The 21,549-nt window shown below is 40.0% G+C and overlaps 1 protein-coding gene across 12 annotated transcripts in view; it reads left to right on the forward strand.

Moving 5' to 3' along the window:
• The window catches only part of nin (ninein (GSK3B interacting protein)), a 49,449-nt gene extending 28,328 nt beyond the window's left edge, over positions 1–21,121 (forward strand). For 2 of the 12 annotated variants that reach the window (XR_004570775.1, XR_004570774.1), the window contains exons 14-20: positions 1,680–1,815; positions 2,197–2,318; positions 2,707–4,094; positions 6,041–7,917; positions 9,517–9,615; positions 9,708–9,777; positions 11,500–11,668. Coding sequence is in view for 9 of the 12 variants with exons in the window: in XM_034233949.1 (XP_034089840.1) it covers positions 1,680–1,815; positions 2,197–2,318; positions 2,707–4,094; positions 6,041–6,298; positions 9,517–9,615; positions 9,708–9,777; positions 11,500–11,667; positions 11,748–11,864; positions 12,227–12,298; positions 13,315–13,434; positions 13,934–14,113; positions 15,116–15,214; positions 15,293–15,394; positions 15,912–16,004; positions 20,129–20,245; positions 20,446–20,646 (3,342 nt within the window). In the remaining 3 variants the exon portion in view is untranslated. The other 10 variants (XR_004570777.1, XM_034233949.1, XM_034233950.1 and 7 more) reach the window with 10 other exon arrangements.
• The last annotated feature ends 428 nt before the right edge of the window (positions 21,122–21,549 follow it).

Genomic DNA, 21,549 nt, shown 5'->3' on the forward strand with positions numbered 1-21,549 from the left:
GCGACGCAACAGCCGACGTCGGCGTCGGCGAGTCCTCTGGTGACTGCTTGGTGTGTCAGGGCCTTAACGGAGCGTCCACACAGCAGCGTGCGTTGACGCTTGGAGGTGGGCGTATCTGAAGCTTGGGGATTTTTTGCGAGCAACGCGACCAACAACCAATCACATGAATCTCCCGCCCCCGACATACAAAGCAATAGCAATGTTAAAACGAAGTAAACTGGATATAAAATCCCCAAACAAGCGAAAACCTACCAGTTTCACCCACTGTCTCTGCCTCCTCCCTCCATGCCTCGCTCCTCCGGTTTGTATCCCGGTAGATGAACAGAGACTGATCATAGAGCACCGGGTGATTCTCTACCGCTATAATGAATTTTCCCTCAATTTTTTTGAATATGAGGAAATGACCTGCGTAGTCTCTCCCAGCATACACACGGTTTGATTGGCTAGCGCTTGTACGGACAGATTTGCATAAACGGGATTTCATTGGCTGACGCCTCCGTCGAGGCGTCAAAAGTTGAACGTTGCTCAACTTTTAACGCCAGCCACGCCAGCCACACCAGCAACGCTCCACGTCGCTTCCCAAAATGCAGTTCGGCTAAAAGTGACGTCACCCCATTCAAAGTGAATGGGCAGAAGCGTTGGAAGCTTCAACGCACGCCGCTGTGTGGACGGGCCGTAAGAATGACGGGGGAAAGTACTCCGGTGAGAAAGCGCTGTTTTAATAAGAGCCGTGTGTGGTCAGCGCTCTGCTTCCACTCCCTGCACTGCAGCCGTGCCTGCAGTCTCTCCCCTCTCGTGCACGCTCTAAGTCCCTCCCCTCTCTCGTGCACTCTTGCACGTGCTAGCTGCCAGAGCATGTGAGAAAGCGAGAAGCATGGCTGCAAGTGGGAGTGCAACTGCCGCTGCGCCTCGGCTTGTTGACAAAAAAGACGCCAGAAGCGAAAAACAAGTTGTTTATAGATGATGCTTAATTGTATTTAATACAAATTCTTGTCATTTATTTTATTTATTGTTCTCATTGTTTAAAAGTTTGTGTTATGGTTCTGGTGTGAAATAAAGCACAATAATTACATTTAAGACTGTTTCCCTTTTTTTAAGAAAAGTATCGAAAAACAATCGGATTCGCAATTCTTGACTTGGTATCGAAACCGTAACACTGTATGTGTATATGTATGTATGTGTGTGTGTGTATATATATATATATATATGTGTGTGTGTATCTATGTATGTGTATATATATATATACATATATGTGTGTATATATATATATATATATATGTGTGTGTATATATATATATATGTGTGTGTATATATATATGTGTGTATATATATGTGTGTATGTATGTATGTATGTGTGTATATATATCAATAATATGTGAAATGTATGTTAATTAATTTGTATTTTGATGCTTTGGCAACATAGTTTCATTTAACTTTCATGCCAATAAAGCCCCTTTTGAAATGAATTGAATAGAAGAAGAACAGAGACTGAGACACGACTTTTGGTACTGATGATACCTCCCCAAAATGTGTTATTCAACAGTGTTGCATGAAAGTGAATGATGGGAAATGAATGATATACAGTCAGAAATAACTCTGATATTCATTTGTACATGCCGACTAATCAGAAGTGTTGACAGAGATAATGTTGTGATGTTTTTATCATATCATGTGTGCAGGAGCTGCAGGATCGTATCGACGAGTTGCAGATGGAGCTGCAGGAGTTTCACAGCGTGGGACGAGTTCTTCAGCCTGGACACAAAACGCTCTCTGAGGAGCTGGAGAGCAAGAGCCCCGGCATGGAGTCTGACCCTGGTACTAATAATAATAATACATCACACTTATATAGCGCTTTTCTAAAAACTCAAAGACGCTTTGACAGAGAATAACACAAAAACGAAGAAAATACATAAAGAGACAAACAGAAAAGGGGGGTGGGGGTAATGGTCAGTGGTTGAATGCAGTCTTGAGTGATTACTACACACACACACACACACACACACACACACACACACAGAGACACTCACTCCCTGCAGAGCTCATTTCACAGGCCTAGAGGATTTTGTATTTTATTATATATGTTGCATTGTTGGAGGAGCTCAGGTCCGAAGAATTTCATTGCCATTTCTACACTGTAGCTTATGTGCATATGACAATGTATGAGCTTCTTTCAATGTATAACGTTATTTCCTGCAGGTATCGGGGCGGACGAGGTGCAGCCGTTCAGCATGAGCCTGGAGGCGGAGATGATGTTGGAGCACCTGAAGGAGCAACACCTGCAGGAGATCGAGGAGCTGCAGAGCCAGCTGGAGTGCAAGGTATAGAAAATATGTATTTATAAAAATGTGTATGCGTGTTATTGATTTAAAAACTACAACAACAAAAAAATCTCCATTTTGAGAAAAAAATTCAGGATTTTTGAGGGAAAAAATTGTACATTCTGAAAAAATCAGATTTTTGAGAAAAAAATGTACATTCTGAAAAAATACAAGATTCTGAGAAAGTAAGGATTCTGAAAATAAAATAAAATTCTGGAACAAATGTAAGAATTGTGAGAAAACAAAGCCCAAGTCTGCCAAAAAATAAGATCTTAAAAAAAAAACATTCGGAGAAAAAAGTCAGAATTTTTGAAAGAGATGTGTCCCGCCCTTTAGTTTAAGATTTGAAATTCAGAAAAAAAAAGTCAAAATGTTTTTCTCCCCTCAGATGAATGAGTTTGATGAGATGCTGGTGAAGAAGAAGGAGGCGCAGGAGGAGCAGACGGCGTCTCTAGCACTGCAGCACCAGCAGGAGGTGGAGGCTCTGAGGGAGGAGATGCTCGGCGTCCAGAAGAAAACACAGGAGCTTCAGATCCGATTGGAGGAGGAGATCTCCACCCTTCAGAGGAGGCTCAACGAGGAGAAAGAGGAGATGGACGTCCTGCAGGAGGAGCAGCTCACAGCGCTCAGGCAGCAGCTGCAGGAGGCACACTCCTACGCTGCTGACCTGGAGGAGCAGATCAACACCAACATGGACGAGGACGCTGTGGAGGAGCTGAGGAAGCAACAGGAGGAGGAGATAAAGAAACTGCAGGAGGAGCAGGTGGAGCTTTCTGACGTCAGATTAGAGGAGGAGAGGAGGAAGCAACGGGAGGAGAGGAGGTGGCTAAAGGACTTTGAAAATGAGAAGGAGCTGCTGCAAGAAAGACATACAGAAGAGCTGAAGGTCAGATTAGAGGAGGCGAAGGTGAGGTTTGAGGAGGAGCAGGTGCAGCTCTCTGAGGCCAAGCGAGAGGAGGTGACGAGGAGGCTGCAGGAGGAGTTTGAGAAGGAGAAGGAGGCGTTACAAGAAAGACACAAAGAGGAGGTGAAGGTGCGACTAGAGGAGGTGAAGGTGACGTTTGAAGAGGAGAAGGTGCAGCTGGAGGAGCAGAGCAATGAGTCCCTGCAGGTGGTGCTGGAGGAGGAGGTGTTGAGGCTGGTGAGGGAGCAGCAGGAGAAGGAGGCTGAGCTCAGGATGCATTGGGAGGAGGAGACAGTCCGGCTGCAGGAGCTCCACCAGGAGGCCCTGCTGCAGGAGAGGCTGACGCTGCAGGAGCTCCACCAGGAGGCCCAGCTGCAGGAGAGGCTGACGCTGCAGGAGCTCCACCAGGAGGCCCTGCTGCAGGAGAGGCTGACGCTGCAGGGGAGGAGTGAGCAGAGGGAGGCGAGGGTGAGGGAGGAGCTGGAGAGGGAGAGGCTGCAGCTGGAGGAGGACTATGAGGGTATGCTGCAGGAGAGGATGGAGGAGGAGAGGGAGAAGCTGGAGACCCAGAGGGAGGAGGAGGAGAGGAGGGTGGAGGGTCTGATGGAGGAGGAGACGAGTCGTCTGCAGGAGAAACAGCAGCAGGTGATGGAGGAGGAGAGGAGTCGTCTGCAGGAGAAACAGCAGGAGGTGCTGGAGGAGCAGAGGAGTCGTCTGCAGGAGAAACAGCAGGAGGTGCTGGAGGAGCAGAGGAGTCGTCTGCAGGAGAAACAGCAGCAGGTGATGAAGGAGGTGATACTGAGGCACGCTGCAGAGAGGGAGGCGCTCAGCGGGGAGATGGAGGTGCTGAGGAAGGACATCGCTCAGGAGAGGTGAGGGTTTTTATTAAAGTGTCGCCTTTGTTTGTTTTTATCATTGACATTTTCATAGCATCCATTTTAAAGTATCTTGTAAAGTTAACCGTGTGGATATACCAGTTGTAAACAGTCTTAAAAGACACTTGAATGGCAACATATGATGTCCTTAGATCATTTTCAACATTGTGAAAAATCTAAAACATGTGAAGTACGCTTTTATTATTCAAGGTTCAAGGTTCTTCATTGTTAAACTAACATAGCTAATTATGTCGTTGACAATCTTAGGTCACAGGCTTCTCCAACAATGCAACACAATAATACAGATAAGCAGACAATATTAAAACAATATTAAAGTATATTATATTCAAAGTAATACAAAAAAGAAAAATAGTTTTTAAAAAAGTATTTTATTGTTTAATCTAGAAATATTTTATTTATTATTTACCTCCATCATAAACGTCTTGTAGATTAGTATTAAAGGTCACCTATCATGCTATTTGTAGGCAATAGCATAGGTCTCAGATATATAAAAATATATAAAAAACATGTCTATGAAGTGTTTTGCTCAAAATACCAAACAGATCACCCATTCTAGCCATGCCTCATATCCCTCTATTTCACTTCCTGTTTCAAAAGTGCTGATTTTGGGATAAAGCTTTAATAAAAAATAAAAAGGAGGGGTCTGAGCTCATGCGGGACCCGGCAGCTACTGTCTAAACTAAATGCTGCCGTGATGAAACGCCATATCATGGATTATCAAAGATTCTCTCTGAAACAGTTTGGAGCTCAAAGGCTTTCTCTCTTGCCGGTTATACCACAAGGTGAGTTCCTTTTTACTTCCTGCTTCTTCACACACATGCTCTCCAGTACAGGTTAGCTCTGAGTGTTAGCGATGCTAATGTAAACACCGACCATATTACGTCCAAAACAGTCGGGCATTGTTTCTGATAGCAACGTTTCTGATTGGGCCGTGGGTCGACATTTCAGATATTACGTCATATCGGACGCAAATCTGGATCAGCTCCGTTGTTCCCCGTTTTTAGAGATTTGGGTACGGAGGAAAAGAGAGAGGGTTTTATTTTCTGACGCTGCGTGAGTTCTCTGACACACCGGGGACACATGTTTAGGTATACAAGACATCACAAAGGGCATTTTGCATGATGGGTCCCCTTTAACAAAAGTCCTATATCTAACTTGCCTTAAGATGTAGGAACCTTAAAATATGAATTGCCTTCTCCCTAACTTGCATTCTTTTTTTTAGGGTTCCACAATTAATAGCAACATGAACTAGTGCAATATTCAAGTTGCAGTAAGCGCATTATTTGGCAAAAAGGGCAAAATATGTGTACACTTATTTCAAATGTATGTTCAAAACACACAATAGCACATGGCACCTTATACTAGAGTTGGGTGATCTTTTTTCCAATTCAGCAGCTGGTTACTGTTCAATAACAAACACAATATAGGGCTGCTCAATTAATCGTATTTTAATCGAAATTACGATTTTGGCTTGCAACGATTATGAAAATAACATAATCGAAATAAAACGATTATTTATTTTATTTTTTAATTATTTTTTTTATTGGTTTTTCAGTTGAATTATACTTAAAGTTCAGGGTAATCAACTGTTAAAAACATACTGTTCACATTTTCTTTTTCAATAAATGGATGTTTTCAAAGTAAATGGATAATCGATTTTAATAATCATGATATCAATTATTGACCAAAATAATCGAGATTATGATTTTTGCCATAATCGAGCAGCCCTAACACAATATTTAGCCGGGCCGAAATTAATGCAAAAATGTATGATTTGTGAATTGTATTTACCGATGGCAGTCTAGAAGAAAAATACCCATGTTAGGCCAAATAATATGTGACATCCTTTTAAAAAAGTCCTCAGTTTTCTATAACTTGTTGTGCTAATAAGACATGTTGTGACACTCATTAACCGCGCACAGGAGGGACATCGAGATGAGCTTCAACAGGAGACTGCAGGAAGTGCAAAGTCGTTTCTCAGGCGATCAAGAATCTGTCGCCGAGCGTTTTCAGACAGACGTTTTAAAAATGGAGCAGAGCAACCAGGAGGAGCTGAAGAGCCTCTCTGATAAGCAGCGGGAGCAGGAGCTCTGCTGGGAGGAGAAGATCCAGGAGGTCCTCGTTAATGCTGAGGAGCAGAGGAGGAAGATGGAGGAGGACGAGCAACGAGAGAAAGAAAGGTGGGATAAAGAACGAGAAGAGATGGAGCTTCTTCACAAACGGGAAGTGGAGGAACTTGGGGTGAAAAACGAGCAGCTGCAAAAGGAGCTAGATTATTTAATAAGTGAGGCTCAGACTAAAGAGTTAGCGCTGAGTAAGCAACTCAACGACCTCCACACCCGCCTCCAAGGAAGTCTGGAAACTAAGGACTCGCTCCTCGCTCTCGCTGAGCAGAAGGCGCTGGATTCTGAGTTCCTCCTGAACCAAACCGTGCAGGACTTCAAACACGAGAGGGAGGAGCTCTTAAACATCCAGACAGAGCTTGAGGTGAAACACAACGAGACGCTCTCCATGTCTGCGCGGCATATCGAGGAGAGGATCGAGCTGCTGATGGAGCGAGACGATCTGAGGGGGAAGATTGAGGAGCTGGAGGCGCTGCTCAAACAGGCGGCCGAAGACTTTGAGCTGGAGAGGAAGGAGCTGCGGGAGAATCTGGGAGAGACTGGAGATATTCACGCCGAAAGAGATTCTGAAAATGTTGAGGAAAAGAGTGATAATGAAGTTGAAAGCATGCCGGAAGTAAATCAGGTTGCTGCTTCTGAAGATTACAGACAAGAGGATTTAAACTCTGAGAAAGTGGGTTGGTGTTCTGCAGAAATTGGACAAGAAGACCCTGAATTAACATCCTCAGAAAGCCCAGATACGCCACATAATTCAGATGTCGAATCCGAAGAGGAAGCTGTTCCCCGAGAGATGTCGTGTGAACAGGTCTCGTCCCTGAAGGCGTTTGGGGGTGAAGATTGTGAGAAAGTAGGAGCACCATGTGACGAGGAGAACAAACCTCAAGATGTCTCTGAAATCCTTTCTCATGAAGGAGAGGAGCTGAAGCATGAGACTGTGGTCGAGTCGGAGGAGACGGACGAACTGCAGGACGTTGACGAACTGCGGGACGTTGACGAACTGCGGGACGTTGACGAACTGCAGGACGTTGACGAACTGCAGGACGTTGACGAACTGCAGGACGCTGACGAACTGCAGGACGTTGACGAACTGCAGGACGCTGACGAACTGCAGGACGCTGACGAACTGCAGGACGCTGACGAACTGCAGGACGCTGACGAACTGCAGGACCCTGACGAACTGCAGGACGCTGAGGTTCACTATCTACCAGATGAGTCAGACTGGGAACATGTAACCACTGAACCACCGGACGACTGCGCACATGATTCAGACGCTGATTGTGCAGAGGTCAAGGATCGTTCGCTCCTCAAACTGCAAGCTTTGTACAGCACCGTGACGGAGGAGAACACCTTGCTGCAGGACAAGGTGTTCCTGCTGCAGCAGAAGACAGAACTACTGGAGAATCTCCTGCTTTATAACTCAGAGAAAGTCAAAAACGGCCACCAGGTGTTGGAGGAAACCTACGGCCTGAAAGTGAAGGTGTTGCTGTTAATGGAGCACGTGAAGGCGCTGGAGACGAAGGCCTTCAAGATGACACTCCTGCAGATTCAATTTGACGATTGCATGTGTGAGAACGGCAAACTGAAGCAGCAGAATGCAGAGCTTGAGAAGAGAGTGTGGAGTCGTCTGGAAAGTGACAGTGATTTCCAGGAGAAAGAGAGTTTATCCCAGTTTTTCTGTGAGTTTGAGAAGCAGCAGGAGGAGGAGGAGGAGGAGGGTTCCTCAGAGGACGATCTGCAGGACAGCTGTGAGGAGTTTGAGATGCGCAACAGCAAACTCCGCAGAGCCATCACAGATCTGCAGGACAGGTCGCTGACGTTAAATAAATCCACTCAGGCTCATAGGTAACACGGAGATAAATAGAACAGTAGGACCCCGTCCCGTCCCGCTGTGGCTCCTCGTTTCCCGTCCGTTCCGATTTTAAAAGCGCTTCTCCTTCCGTTCCCAAGCACCTTGCTGTGATTAGGCTCCTAAGTCCTGCAGATGTTGACCATTTGTGCATCTGTTATCCCTGTAGGTCACCAGAGGACTTGCAAAACCAATGCAAGTGTGTGAATGTTTGTGAATCGTAGAATCGTAGGCTTTTAAATGAGTGGTCGACTGATAACGTTTCTCGATACTCGTTGCCGATATTCAAAATATAATAATGCTTATATATTGTTGTTGTTTTTGCATCTGATGAAATGTAACATGTTCAATTTCCCAGAGTGCCACAGTGACGCGTCCTAAAACCCGGAAGTAAACTCCTTCCGGTTCCTTCGTCAAACACCAATGCAGTTTCTCCATAGGATTTTGGAAAATAGCTGGAAATCAGGTCTGTGGTTGAAACACATTGAAGAGACGGATCACGTTTTGTTCAGCCGGATAATCTCCACATGTCTATCCTACTTTTATAATGTTCTAATCATAAATCTAGTCGCCAGAAGCAAAATGCTAACGTTATGCTATAAACGAACTACAGCAGGGTCGCTGCTTCAACGTCACGCCAACTTAAGATCCATATTCAAACATACAGATTCTAAATGGTTCAAGTTGAAGCGTTTGTTTTAACAGTTAGCAGGAGGCAGGTACTTGCTCTCAAGCAGAACAGAAACTAACTTAGAGAAGTGTTTACGTGTTCGGTGTAATGACGTAAAACGACCTTGACAACTTCTGTAGTCCTATTCAGCCACTTGTTAACAACCATCGTTTTTCAGACACGTCAACTCTTCAGAAATCACCAGTGGGGTCACTGCTGATGGATTTAATGTGGTAGAACAAAACGTGATCCGTCTCTTCAATGTGTCTCAACCACAGACCTTAGTTCCAGCCAAAATCCTATGGAGAAATTGCATTGCTTTTTGTCGAAGGAACCGGAAGAGGTAAAATGCTACTTACTTCCGGGTTTTAGGACGCGTCACTGTGGCGCTCTATTGAATACAGAAAACAAAGCTATCCAGATATAAAAGTTGGCAATATCAGGAAAGAATATTTTGGACATGTTGCCGAGCACAAGTCCAGAGATTTTGAAGAAACTAAAATTGTAAGAATAACATTTTTAGTTTTAATGCAATTTAACAACGGCAATAATCAGCATCTCCTGGTTTCTGAGAGACTATAAAAATGTGCAAGTTGCATAAATAATCATCCATCATCTCAAAATGGAGTTAATCGGTCGGTCACTAATTTAAATGAATATCCAGTAATGTCATACAACTGAGTTTTAAATGTTTTCTCTGTTACAGTTATGGGTGAGCTTTAGTTTCTTGTGTTGTAACATATTTGTGTGCGTCTGTAGATCTGAAGCCGGTCGCCTCTCTGAGGAAAACGGGGTCCTGCGTCAGAAGATCGCTGCGCTGAAGGACGAGGATTTAAAAGAAGTCCAGGAAGAGTTAAAGTAAGAAGCAACATTTTCGTTTGAACTCATATTTGATATTTACCCGTTTGCATCGTTGTGAAATTACACTTTCTTCTCATGTTTGATTTTAGACAAACAATGGAGCACTTAAACAAAGGGAAGACTGAAGCTCAAACTGCAGCGGAGGCTTTCCAGAGACGGGTATGAAAATGATCAAAACAAGAGTTTGCATGAAGAATGAATACAAATTATCAAAAATGTTCTTAATTGGAATAACTTGAATAAATAATTTGTCTACATTTTAAATAAATATTAAGATTGTATATTATTGGACTTTTTTATACATACTCTAATTTATATGTTTATTTCTTATTTCTTTTCAGATTTTTCACTATTTTTATTTATTTAGATTTTCTTTTGAATTACATTTTAAAGTTAAAAAAAATACTGTAAACAATATATTTATTTGTATATTATTTACTAAATGTATTTAGATTTTTTAAACTTTTTTTATTTGACTATTAATTTGTACTAAATGTATTTATATATTTGTATTTATTTGTTATTTCATTTTAGTCGGTTGAATTACATTTTAAAGTTCAAGAAAAGACAAAAAAAATCAACAAATGCATTTCAGTTATCGCAAAAAATGATTAGATCTCAATACTGACCTTTTAATAATAATAATAATAACTCTTAGATGCCCGAGTGACTGGACCCTAGGGACCTCTTCCATAAGTGGGTCAAAAAGGACCCGTATTAGAATAATGTGTTTTTATGCCATTTTTGTCATGTTGGTTAAGAAAAATCACTTCTATAATATTTTGTATTATATTTTGGTTCACACTAGAAATATTTTATATTTAACTTTACACTATTTATAATTTTAGAAACAAAAATTACATTTTGAAAAAAGCAAAATAGAAAATGCATGCGAGTCATTTTTGACCCACTTATGGAAGCTTGGGGTAGTAATACAAAAACTACAATTTCTTAAAATGTAAATTTTAAATTTGAACGGTATGATATCCAAAACATGTTTTTTGAGGAATAGCTGGAATATGAAATGATAAAAAAATTACAAAGATACTTCAAGAAAACCACCTCACCGCCGGGTCAAAAAAGACCCACTTATGCATCTAAGGCAGTGTTTCTCAAACTTGTTCATACCAAGGACCACTTAACCAATAAAAAAACACTCGCGGACCACCTAACCAGATTACAAATCGCCTGAAAATGGTACAAACAAGTGGCAACATGTGTGATGAAGGTGTTGTGCTGGGCTATACCATACAATCGAAAGTGAAACTTAAGCTCGCTCCATTGCGGAGATATTCCCGCGAGAGTGCGGAAAGCTTTAATTTATTAATTTATTTAAAATGTGAAATTGTACCAATATACTCACGGACCACACTTTGAGAAGCACTGATCTAAGGGAAGGCAAGTTTATTTATATAGCACCTTTCAACACAAGGCAATTCAAAGTGCTTTACAAAAATGAAAGACATTAAGAGCATACAGAAAAACATATTATAAAATGGCATTTAAAGAAGATAATAAAACATGAATAACAAAGGTACATGAATTAAAGTGACTGTGCAGTGTGAGATACACGCATCTGAAATGTTTAGCTCTGACTCTCAATCATTTCTAACTGTTTAGCAGAAATATTTTTCACTTTCTTTCTACTTTCTTTGTATCTTAAGTGTTTAATGCTAAACGAACCCCCCTTTGGAAAATGTTAATCTGCAACCCAATATTCCGAAAATTCAACGGATCCTGGCCGTATTTGTGTAGCATATAAATTTAGTTTTGGACCCCATCTGTAACCCCAATGCAGGACTTTAACCACCTGCAGGGGGACTTTATAATATAGCATGTTAAGTCTGTTAATTAACCCTCTATGTATTTCCCCCCCTGCAGATTTCGGAGCTGCGTTCCCAGAGCCGGCAGCTGGAGGAGCAGAACGGGAACCTGTCGGAGAAAAACTCCCAGAACCTTTCAGACGTGGAGAATCTTCAGCAGCAGCTCTCAGACCTGCTGGAGGAGAGCCAGAGGAGGGAGGCGTTCACTGCCCACGAGAAAAACAAGGTAAACACAGCTCTGTAACACACTGCTTAACGTGATGTGTTGTGGGTCGTAGTGTGTAGTTAATGTGTGTTTTGTGTTAGTTGGCAGGGTGTGTGTGTGCTCTGGAGTCAGAGCTCACCAAAGCTCTGCAGGACTCTGCACAGCTGCAGCAGGCCGTCTCCCAGCATGCACTGCAGCTCTGTGAACTCAGAGACCAGGTGAGCATCAGGCTAATCCTGAAGCTAATGCTACATCGTCAATATTTATGTAACTGATTATTTCCCTGTAGGATCCTTTTTATAATGAAGAAACAAACTTTTAGTGGACGTACATTGATGAAGGATTACATTTCATCACTCTTACTCAATAGTGGACCAATTTCCCCGTAAATGTCCCTGTTGCTGGACAAATGAACACATTCTGATTTCCCATTAGTCACTAAAACACTCAGAAAATAGGGTCCAGGTTAAACAAAAAAACGAAATGTTCCCCGTCAGATCTGTAATGTGTTGTGCTGAGATAGTGTGGTGTGGTCTGGCTTTAGCAGTGAAGGTGATCATAAAGTATTTCTGGTCCTCAGGCGGACAGAGTGGACTCCTTGGAGAGTTTGGAGAAGGAGGCTCAGGTCCAGCTGTCTGCAGCTCAGGAGAAGGTGAGAGTCTGCTGCAACATAAAGTCATGTTTAGTATTATTTCAGTACGTGTGTTTCACAGGAGCTTTCATCCTTATTAAACTGATGTATAACTGTGGTAGCCCGTGAACAAGTTAAAGCCTCAATGAGAAGGATTTGTACGTTGCTCCCTTTGGAATGAGCCACGTCCTCTTGGCATTTCCCTCTATAATCAAGTTTTTTTACATTGTTTTCCATTTTTATAGCTTCCTCTCGGTTCTAAGCATATTCCATGTCCATGGTGCAGAATACACAAACTCTACTTTTAAAATATTATTGTGGGCATTTGAAGCATAAAGCATAAAGAAGTCCTGAGTAGGCAAAGATTATTTGCATGACTTTAATAAATAGACATTTTATTTATTGGGATAAACCCCTTGAGATGCACCATCTCGTTTTCAAGGGGGTCCCGACAATACAACAACTTACAGACATACATAGACAAAAAGCAAAACAAGACAAACCACGTACAGTCTGTTAAGTACAATTCAAGTAATACATACAATCATTACAATTTGAGACAGTCGAGCAAATCAGTTTCATCAATAACAGTTAATAACAAGTGCAGACCAGTTGAAAGTGAGATGAGAATGCATGTTTAAACATACCCAAGGATGCAAGAGATCTAATAGCAGCAGGTCAAGTATTCCAGTCTGTTGGGGCTTTGAACACGAACGCTCTTCTGCCAAGAGGGGACAGAGAAATAAATCTGGACAGTGTCTAACTTGATGATTTGGGGAGTAGGGTACAAAATACTGAGGGGATAGTTAAGATAAATGCATTTAAATATCAGCTGGAGCCAATGCGTGTGTCTTCTTACATTTAATGAAGGCCATTTCAGTTGGTTATACATTGTGCAGTGATGTGTACGAAAAGGACAACCAAGAACAAATCTGCATAGTCTCTTGTAGGCTATGTTGAGTGGAGCAAGATCTGATTTATGTGCATTTTATCCATTTATATCCAATGGATTTTTATCCATTCCTCTCCCCCTGCAGAAGGTGAAGCATAACAGCGTCCGTCTGAAGTCTGACGTCCGTCACCTGCAGAAGGAGAGAGACTCCCTCAAACAGGAAGTCAGCGTGCTGCACAAACAGCTGCAGAACAGCAACGAAAAGGTACCATTTTAATAAATAAGTTCACCACTGACAGAGATACATCAGAATACCTTTAGTAGTCCCACAGAGGGGAAATGTACGTTGTTACAGCAGAAAAGAGCCAAAGACAGCTTAATGTTACGTAGAAGCATGCATACAAAAGTATTAAAGTTATAATACAATGAAAAATAAAATAAAAAGTTACACAATTTACAAAATACACATCCTGTAACAGTTCTGAGGCAGCCAGTTATTAACGGCATATATATTGCACATATAGCACATAGTTGGTTGGTATGTAACAGCAAGGGGTGTTATAGTCTGTGTTGTTGTTTGTTTTTGGGGGGGGGGGTCTACATAATCCAGATTAACAATTTGGCAGAATATTAGCACACATGCAGCATGAGTACATGAAACATACACGATTCCAAATGGGTAAAAAAGACAAGTGGGAAAAGTATGATTCAGCTGCCGTTCTCTTGCAGGATACTTGATGTTTTCCCTGTTTATCTGCCCTCAGAACCAGGTGCTGGAGATGGCGCTGCACTCGAGCGGCGTTCAGAGCCGCAGCAGGAAGCTCTTCAGGGAGGAGATGTCTCGTCTGCTGCAGCAGGAGCAGACGCTGCTGAAGGGAGAGAACCAGCGGCTGCAGACGGAGCTGCGCAGCGCCAAAGGAGAGCTGCGCAGCTCCAGAGACAAGGTGAGGGACGATAATGAATCAGAAACAGGTTTATCACCAGGTCGGTTGACACGTACGAGGAATTTCACTTTGTGCACCACAAAGTGAAATTCCTCGTGAAAATATGAAAGTAAAAAAAAAACACAGATAGCGAACTATTTTAAGAACACTATAATAACATTACGAAAAAAATAAGAACATTTTTTTAAAATATAAAATAAACATTGAAATAGAGTGCAATAAAATATCAAATGTGAGAGATGTACACAGCTCTGGATGAAATGGGAGGAGACCACTGCGGAAATGTCACTTTCTTTGCATAAAAATGTTTAAACGGATAGCGAACCATTTTCAGAACACTATAATAACATTACAAAAAAATAAGAAAAAATATAGGGGAACATCATTTAGACTAAATAGACCTAGAACACATTTCTGACAAGTAACCCCCCCTAGTGTCAAATATCTGAAATGTGACATATATGTCCCATTGGGCTTTAATGGTAAAATAACTCTTATTTTTAACTTAATTAATGAGCATGATTTCTTGGTTTAAATTAGTTTGAACATTCTTTGAATTGAAGAATAAAGAATATATTAACTAAATATAATTGAATCAGCTAAATTAACTGAGCAGATCAGAATCATATTTCTGATTGTGCATATATGTCACTCCGGGTTTACTGTGAAGGTTTAGAGTTAAAGTCCCGATGTGACACCAGGGTCACAGCGATGTTTGTCTCATTTGTTTCATATCAATTTGATCAATACATGTTTCCACAACAGGTTAAATGTAATAAAGGACATGTTGTTTCTGTATCTCATCTCATCGTGTCTTACCTTATTGTTTCTGTATCTCATCTCATCGTGTCTTACCTTATTGTTTCTGTATCTCATCTCATCGTGTCTTACCTTATTGTTTCTGTATCTCATCTCATCGTGTCTTATCTTATTGTTTCTGTGTCTTATCTCATCGTGTCTTATCTTATTGTTTCTGTATCTTATCTCCTCTCCTGTGTGCAGGTGTGTGAGCTGGACGCCTCCCTGCTCTCCCTGGAGGCTCTGCAGCAGGAGAACGTCTGTCTGAAGCAGCAGCTGGAGACACACCGGGTCATCAACACGGTACAATAGCCTTAGATCTATCCTCTAAACATGCTTAATATCTGTGTGGGTTCTAATTTCCTGTGCTGCGTGTTTCAGGGCTCTGCAGCAGCACCCTCTCTCTCAGATCCTGAGGCTCTGCAGAAGGAGAACGAGGCTCTCAGGACTCAGGTGGCTCGACTGTCCGCTCAGATGATCGAGGTAAAACCCTTTCAGCCTCTTCATTCACGGTTGTAATGCCTCCACACCAGCCTTTGCTTGAGGAATACGGTTCTCTCGGGCTGTCTGTCTTCAATTTTGAAGCAATTTAATCATTTCCAGAAGAATCAGTAACAAAACTATTTTTACTGCAGGTGTTTGTTGTTGTTAACTATGAGGAACCTGATTTCCACCTACTTTTGCCAGGTTTATATTTGAAGAATGGATTTGAATTGATTTTTATTGGATACTTCCTACATTTTATTTTCTAAGCGTCTTCTAATTGTGTGTGTGTGTGTGTTTTACCATCCTTGTGGGGACCTACATCTGTGTACACAGTCACGTGTGGGGACTCGCCCCCCTTATGGGGACATAATGGAGGTCATTCATTTTAGGGTGAAGACTTGGTTAGGGTTAGGCATGTGTTGGTTATGGTTAAGGTTAGGTGAAGTCTCCAGGAAATGAATGTAAGTCAATGTAATGTCCCCTGAAGTGATGTATACATTGTGTGTGTGTGCAGTCATTTCAGGCTCAGCTGGTGGGTCTGCTGCCTCTGTCTCCTCACAGGATCCCCAGAGGAAATCACAGAGGGGAGGAGCCGGACAACATGCAGGTACACAAACACACACACACACACACCTGCACTACACCTACAGTATATTACTATTGTTTTGTTTAATAATCTTTAAAAAGTCTATGTTCGTAAATTCATAGGGCTTTACATTTTCCTCCATATCTCTGACAGCATAACACAAATTGGTATTTCATTCATAAAACTAAATATCCTAAATGTGCGCTGCAGAAACCGTGTACTTGAGGAACGCATTATCATTTTGAGTGTACATTTTTCCTGAATCTTCTTTAAAATATTATTTAGAGCATAAACTCTGCGTTTGAGCATCTCTGCACGGTGTGTTGATTTCACTTTCATCTCCTCGACTTCCCTCACTGGTCATTTTTCTTTTGTCACGTGTAAATTCAGCATAACTGGATATAAGATGGGAGCTATCACTACATCTCATGGTGGAAAAGGGAGATATGGGAACTGTTGTATTTCTGTCACTCTCACGCTGGTGTCAAATAAATCACTTACTTCAGGTGCTGAGAAATATATATAAATAGCAGAGGCTAAAACTAAATGTAAGGACTTTTTCTGCAAAAAAACCAACTGTATTGGTCATTGCAAATGCCTGAATTTCATATTTAATATCTATTGTACAAGAATAGAAATTGAAGCTGCTTGTTTTTAATTATAAAAATTCTCGAAGGAACTAAAGTGAATCCATGTCTTAAACGATTCCATGTAGGGTCCTTGAAATTGAGGAATGTGAGCCTGGATAATCCTTAAAAAGTCCTTGAATTTAATTAAGAATGTTGTGCATTAATATATTATAAATACATCATTTTGTATTACATTTTTCTGCAGTTCTGATCAAAAGCATCATCTCTAGCACCTGATGATCTGAATGTATCTAGCTCTTATAATCTTATAATCTATGTTTGTGTTAGCGCTGGGTTTGCTTTGCTGCTCGTTTCTCAGATCCACCCGTCTGTCCTCACCTGCTCATCAAGTGTGTGTTTGTGTTGGTGTGTGTGTTTGCTTTCTGGGTTTGGTGTGCGTGTTGTCTTTGCTTCTTTCTTTAACTTTCCTCTTGGGGACTGCAGTGGTGTGATCCTCTGGGTGTTTCTCTCCATTTGTCACGTTACACACTCCTCCGTCTCATCCTAATTAACGGATGTAGTTTGTTCAGGTGTGTTTAAAAACCATCTGATTCATTTATCTGCAGGATAAACACTGATCGTCATCCCCAGTTGTTTACACTAGACATTTAACTATATATTTATACATTTAAGCCATCAAATCTTCCCTTTTGTCACTAGTAGCCTATGTATTCAGTCAGGTTGTATTCCCATAATGCAATTTAGCATTGTAATGGACAAATTGTTATAAATACATCTGAAACACCGGAGCAACAGAATACTTTATGAAGCTTAAAAGAAGCACAATTTAGGACCAGTTAATTAGACGTGGTGCCTCTTTAACTACATACATGTATAGAGTACACACCTGATACAAAGTGGGATATTATGATGCAATTACTTTAGAGCAGGGGTCTTAAACTCAAGGCCCGGGGGCCAAGACTTCATTTTATGTGGCCCCGCAAGAGCTTGCAAAGAATATAATACGTTTATTATACGGTTACATGCCGATTTACAGAAGCAGGTTGCCCATAAAATACATGTCCCACAATGCATCTCGTTTTGTGACATGCGCACTGAAGAGACTTGCAAGTATTTGCCCTGGACTTCTGCTTTCAGACGTAATTAATTACTAAGGTATTATCCTATCCGATAATAATCCAATTCAGAGGCAATAATGTAATACATTATTTTATATATATATATTATATAGTTACAACCGGCTCTTTGAGTGCAACCTTTATGCGAATGTGGCCCGCGATGAAATTTGAGTTTGACACCCCTGCTTTAGAGACATTACTGCAGGAAAAACGTAGTTTAATGATTTATCAATTATTAAAATAATTGCTAAATACTTTATTGATCCCGATTTTGGAAACCATTTTGTTACAGCAGCATGTAAACAAGTTAGCAAGGCATCGCAAAGAATAGAACAATGTACATATTAACAGTGAAAGATGTATATGTATATATATATATATATATATATATATATACAGAATAGTCAACTTACTACTAAATAAATATAACCATTGGATACTTTTTAACTTGTGACAAATCAAAAATGTCAATGCAAAGTGTTAACGCATTATAATCAGAATTCTACACATGACAGGATTATTATTATTAGGTTATTTTAAAACCCTATAGTTGTATATTCTGTCTGTGTATTCACATGATTATTTAAGTAATATTTAACACATTAGTTTAGCTGTTTTAAAGCATGTGTTTTTAGTTTTAGTTGCGTGTTTTAGCGAGGCTGGAGCGTTGGTGAAGTTTGCTGCTTCTCTCTGCAGGCGCCGGTCCAGGATCAGAGGGTCGCTCACTCTGACAGCTACCGGAGGATCGGAGGACTCTAACAGCGCCGTCTTCCTCCTCCTCTTCTTCCTCTTCCTCCCTCTTTTTACTGCTGCTCTTCCTCCATTCTGCTCCTCTTCCTCTGCTGTGTGGCTGCTTCTTTATGGGAGACTGTGATCAGATGTGCTGCCTGATTTAAAGGCTGAATGTGTAATTGTTTTTCTCCGCTGCTAGGTGGCAGGAAAACACAGAAAAAGGTGGAAATAGGAAGTTTTCCCCAATGGGAATTATGATGGAAATGATAGTGACATTTTTAAAGTTTGAAGGACAAGCCATATGAAATGTATACGGAAGCCCTGAGAGGCAAGTGAAGAAAAAACACTGATTATGATTTCGGAAAAGGTGGTAATACATACATACAAATAAAATCAAGTAAAAATGTTCTCAAACCAGTGAAGTGAAAAAAGGTTTTTGCTGGTAATGTATTTATTTGTTGTCGTTTTTTTGGGAAGCCATGAACGGGAATATTTCAAAGATATTTCGTTCCTCCATTTTCTGCATTATAACGGGTTAGTTGTGACGAAAGAGATAATGATGTAATGAATTTGTGAAATATAAATTCAACATCATACTCTAAAAAATTATAATAATGGAGAAAACAGTTTTCATGAGAAAACAGCAGGGAATTTTTTTTTTTTTTGGCCATTTTTGCTTTCCGCAGTTTGCATCCCAATTAAACACAAATAAAAAAATAGGTTCCTTAAAAAATCAATATATACATTTTAGAATATATCTATTTTGCCGGGAAGATTTCACTACTTAATTATTATTCCATCTTAAAAAGAATTAAGTGTATGATCCATTTTTTTATCAGGATCAGTTTGATGATTTTGATGAAAATTCTCACATTTTTTGTTCACGTTATTTAGGTCATAACATTTAAAAATACAATGTAAATAAATCCTCACTTGCCTCATGAAACATCAGTTGTTTCTGGACTTTTAACTTTTTATACTCAATCCTAAAATACTATGTAGTTTGAATACAGGGAATGGTTTTTAACGCAGGGTGAATTTTGTTTAAATGCACTTGAACCGTTTATTCTGAGACAGGGTCTTTTTATTCAAATAAATCCTCAGAGGCTGAATGTTTTTCTTTGCCTTGCGATCATCGAGGAGCCTTTTCTAACAATCAAACTAATCTGTAAAAATCACGAAGCGTCACTCTGTGTCCACGATGAGATTTATTCATTAATTGTATTTTATTATTAATGCCTGTAATTGTTATTTTATTGTACACATACTACCTGATTCTGCTGCACAACCAAAGTGAACCACAGCTTCCTAAGTTATTATTTGTACTGTTTAAACACAAATAATGAATGTTTATCTGGTATTTATTATTATTATAAATGATTGTTTGTCCCCAGTAGTGATTTATAAATGTGTTGCTTTTGCACCAAATGTATTTTATCTTTATTTTGTTATTTATTTTTGATAGAATTCTCATTAAATGTATTTTATTTATTGTATGATTTAAATTATTTTTTCGTAGAGGTATCTGGAATACATGGCATAATTTTCTACCTAATTATATTAATGCTGAAATGAAGATAAATAAAGTTTTAGCTTGTTAGAAAATGATCTGCTTGTTCGTTTTATTTTCTCACACATCAACTCAAAATGGAATCAAATGAATATTTCATTCATATCCTCGTGTTGATATCCCTGACTGTCCCAGCAGGATGAGAGGCAGAGGAAGGTGAAGATCATGGAGGAGAGAATGAGGGAAATCGAGCTCTCGCTGAGTAACGTCAAGCTGCTGCTCAGAGAGAAAGTCGCTCAGCTCAAGGAACAGGTCGGTTATATTAAGATTTATAAATGAAATTCATTGTCATTTATTATCCGTCTTTATATTTGTTAGTGTCAGAGATTTATTGCTGTCATTTGTTGCAGCTCTTACTCAAACTGATGATATCATTCATTCAAGCTGTACTTTAATTAGATGAATGATGCTTTTACTAATCGCCAATCCTTTCCTTTCTGTGATGTTTGCAGCTTCATAAAAACGGTAAGGCGGACGTGTTGATCGGAAATCTGTACGATGAGAACGATGTGCTGCTGGAGGTTCTGGAGAAGACCAAGCAGCGGCACATTATTTTAGAGAAGAAGAACTTCCTGCTGGAGGAGAAGATCAGCAGCCTCAACAAGATCATGTGTAACCTGACCCCCCCGCCCTCACTGCCTTACCATTACTAATGCATTCACTACTGAATTGCACTTTTTATAAAGGTGTTATTTTCTCTGTGTGTAATCTGTTCTCTCTGTCCTACTTAAGTCCTTATATGATTACAATGTAAATATATATAAGTATTATGTGAAAGGGAAAAAGATGAGTGAGATAATGTAAACAGAAGAGACCTTTCAGTCTGTTTGTCTTCACATCCTGAATTGTATAAGTGAATGTCAAGTGGCTGTGCTTCCTGTTATTTAAAAACATGTTACTTTTATATGTAAAGCTGTGCAATGAGTTATTTTATTTTTGAATGAAGGACCTTGTCTCGATAATGAAGCACTAAAACTGAAACAGGGTAATGTTTGTTATAAATAAAATACATGCATTATGTCTCCTTTTGATTTCTGTCTGGATTATGTTCTGTCTGGATGTTTTTGTATATGTACTGTGTTTATATTTTACAAGTACTGTGTTTTAATAAAATTGAAGGTACTTTAACATGCTTATTTTTATGTTATCGTACTTGATACTACATTTCAGTTGTATACTTTTTATTTCACTCCACTGCATTTATTTAACAGCTGTAGATACTTGTTTTTTTCACAATATTTTATACATATTCAAATTATATATTACCCGCTTGATCTTGCCCAAATCTACATTACCTTAAAATATTCATGGGTCATTGAAATCCACTACATTTATTTAATACCTTTTTAGTTACTTTACAGAATTTGAATTAATGATGTGAAATATAATCTGAATATAACACTGAAATCAGACTTTAGTTCCACCTGGAGTAAATTCACAAGCTACCCTGCAGTAGACAAAGTCATTAAAACTAGCTGCACATTTCCCAGCTTTGAGAACACTTTCATGATCAATAATTATAAAACATATCTCATATTATTCTGAAATGGACCAAT

Source organism: Gymnodraco acuticeps, unplaced genomic scaffold (assembly GCF_902827175.1).
Source record: "Gymnodraco acuticeps unplaced genomic scaffold, fGymAcu1.1, whole genome shotgun sequence".
Lineage (NCBI taxonomy): Eukaryota > Metazoa > Chordata > Actinopteri > Perciformes > Bathydraconidae > Gymnodraco > Gymnodraco acuticeps.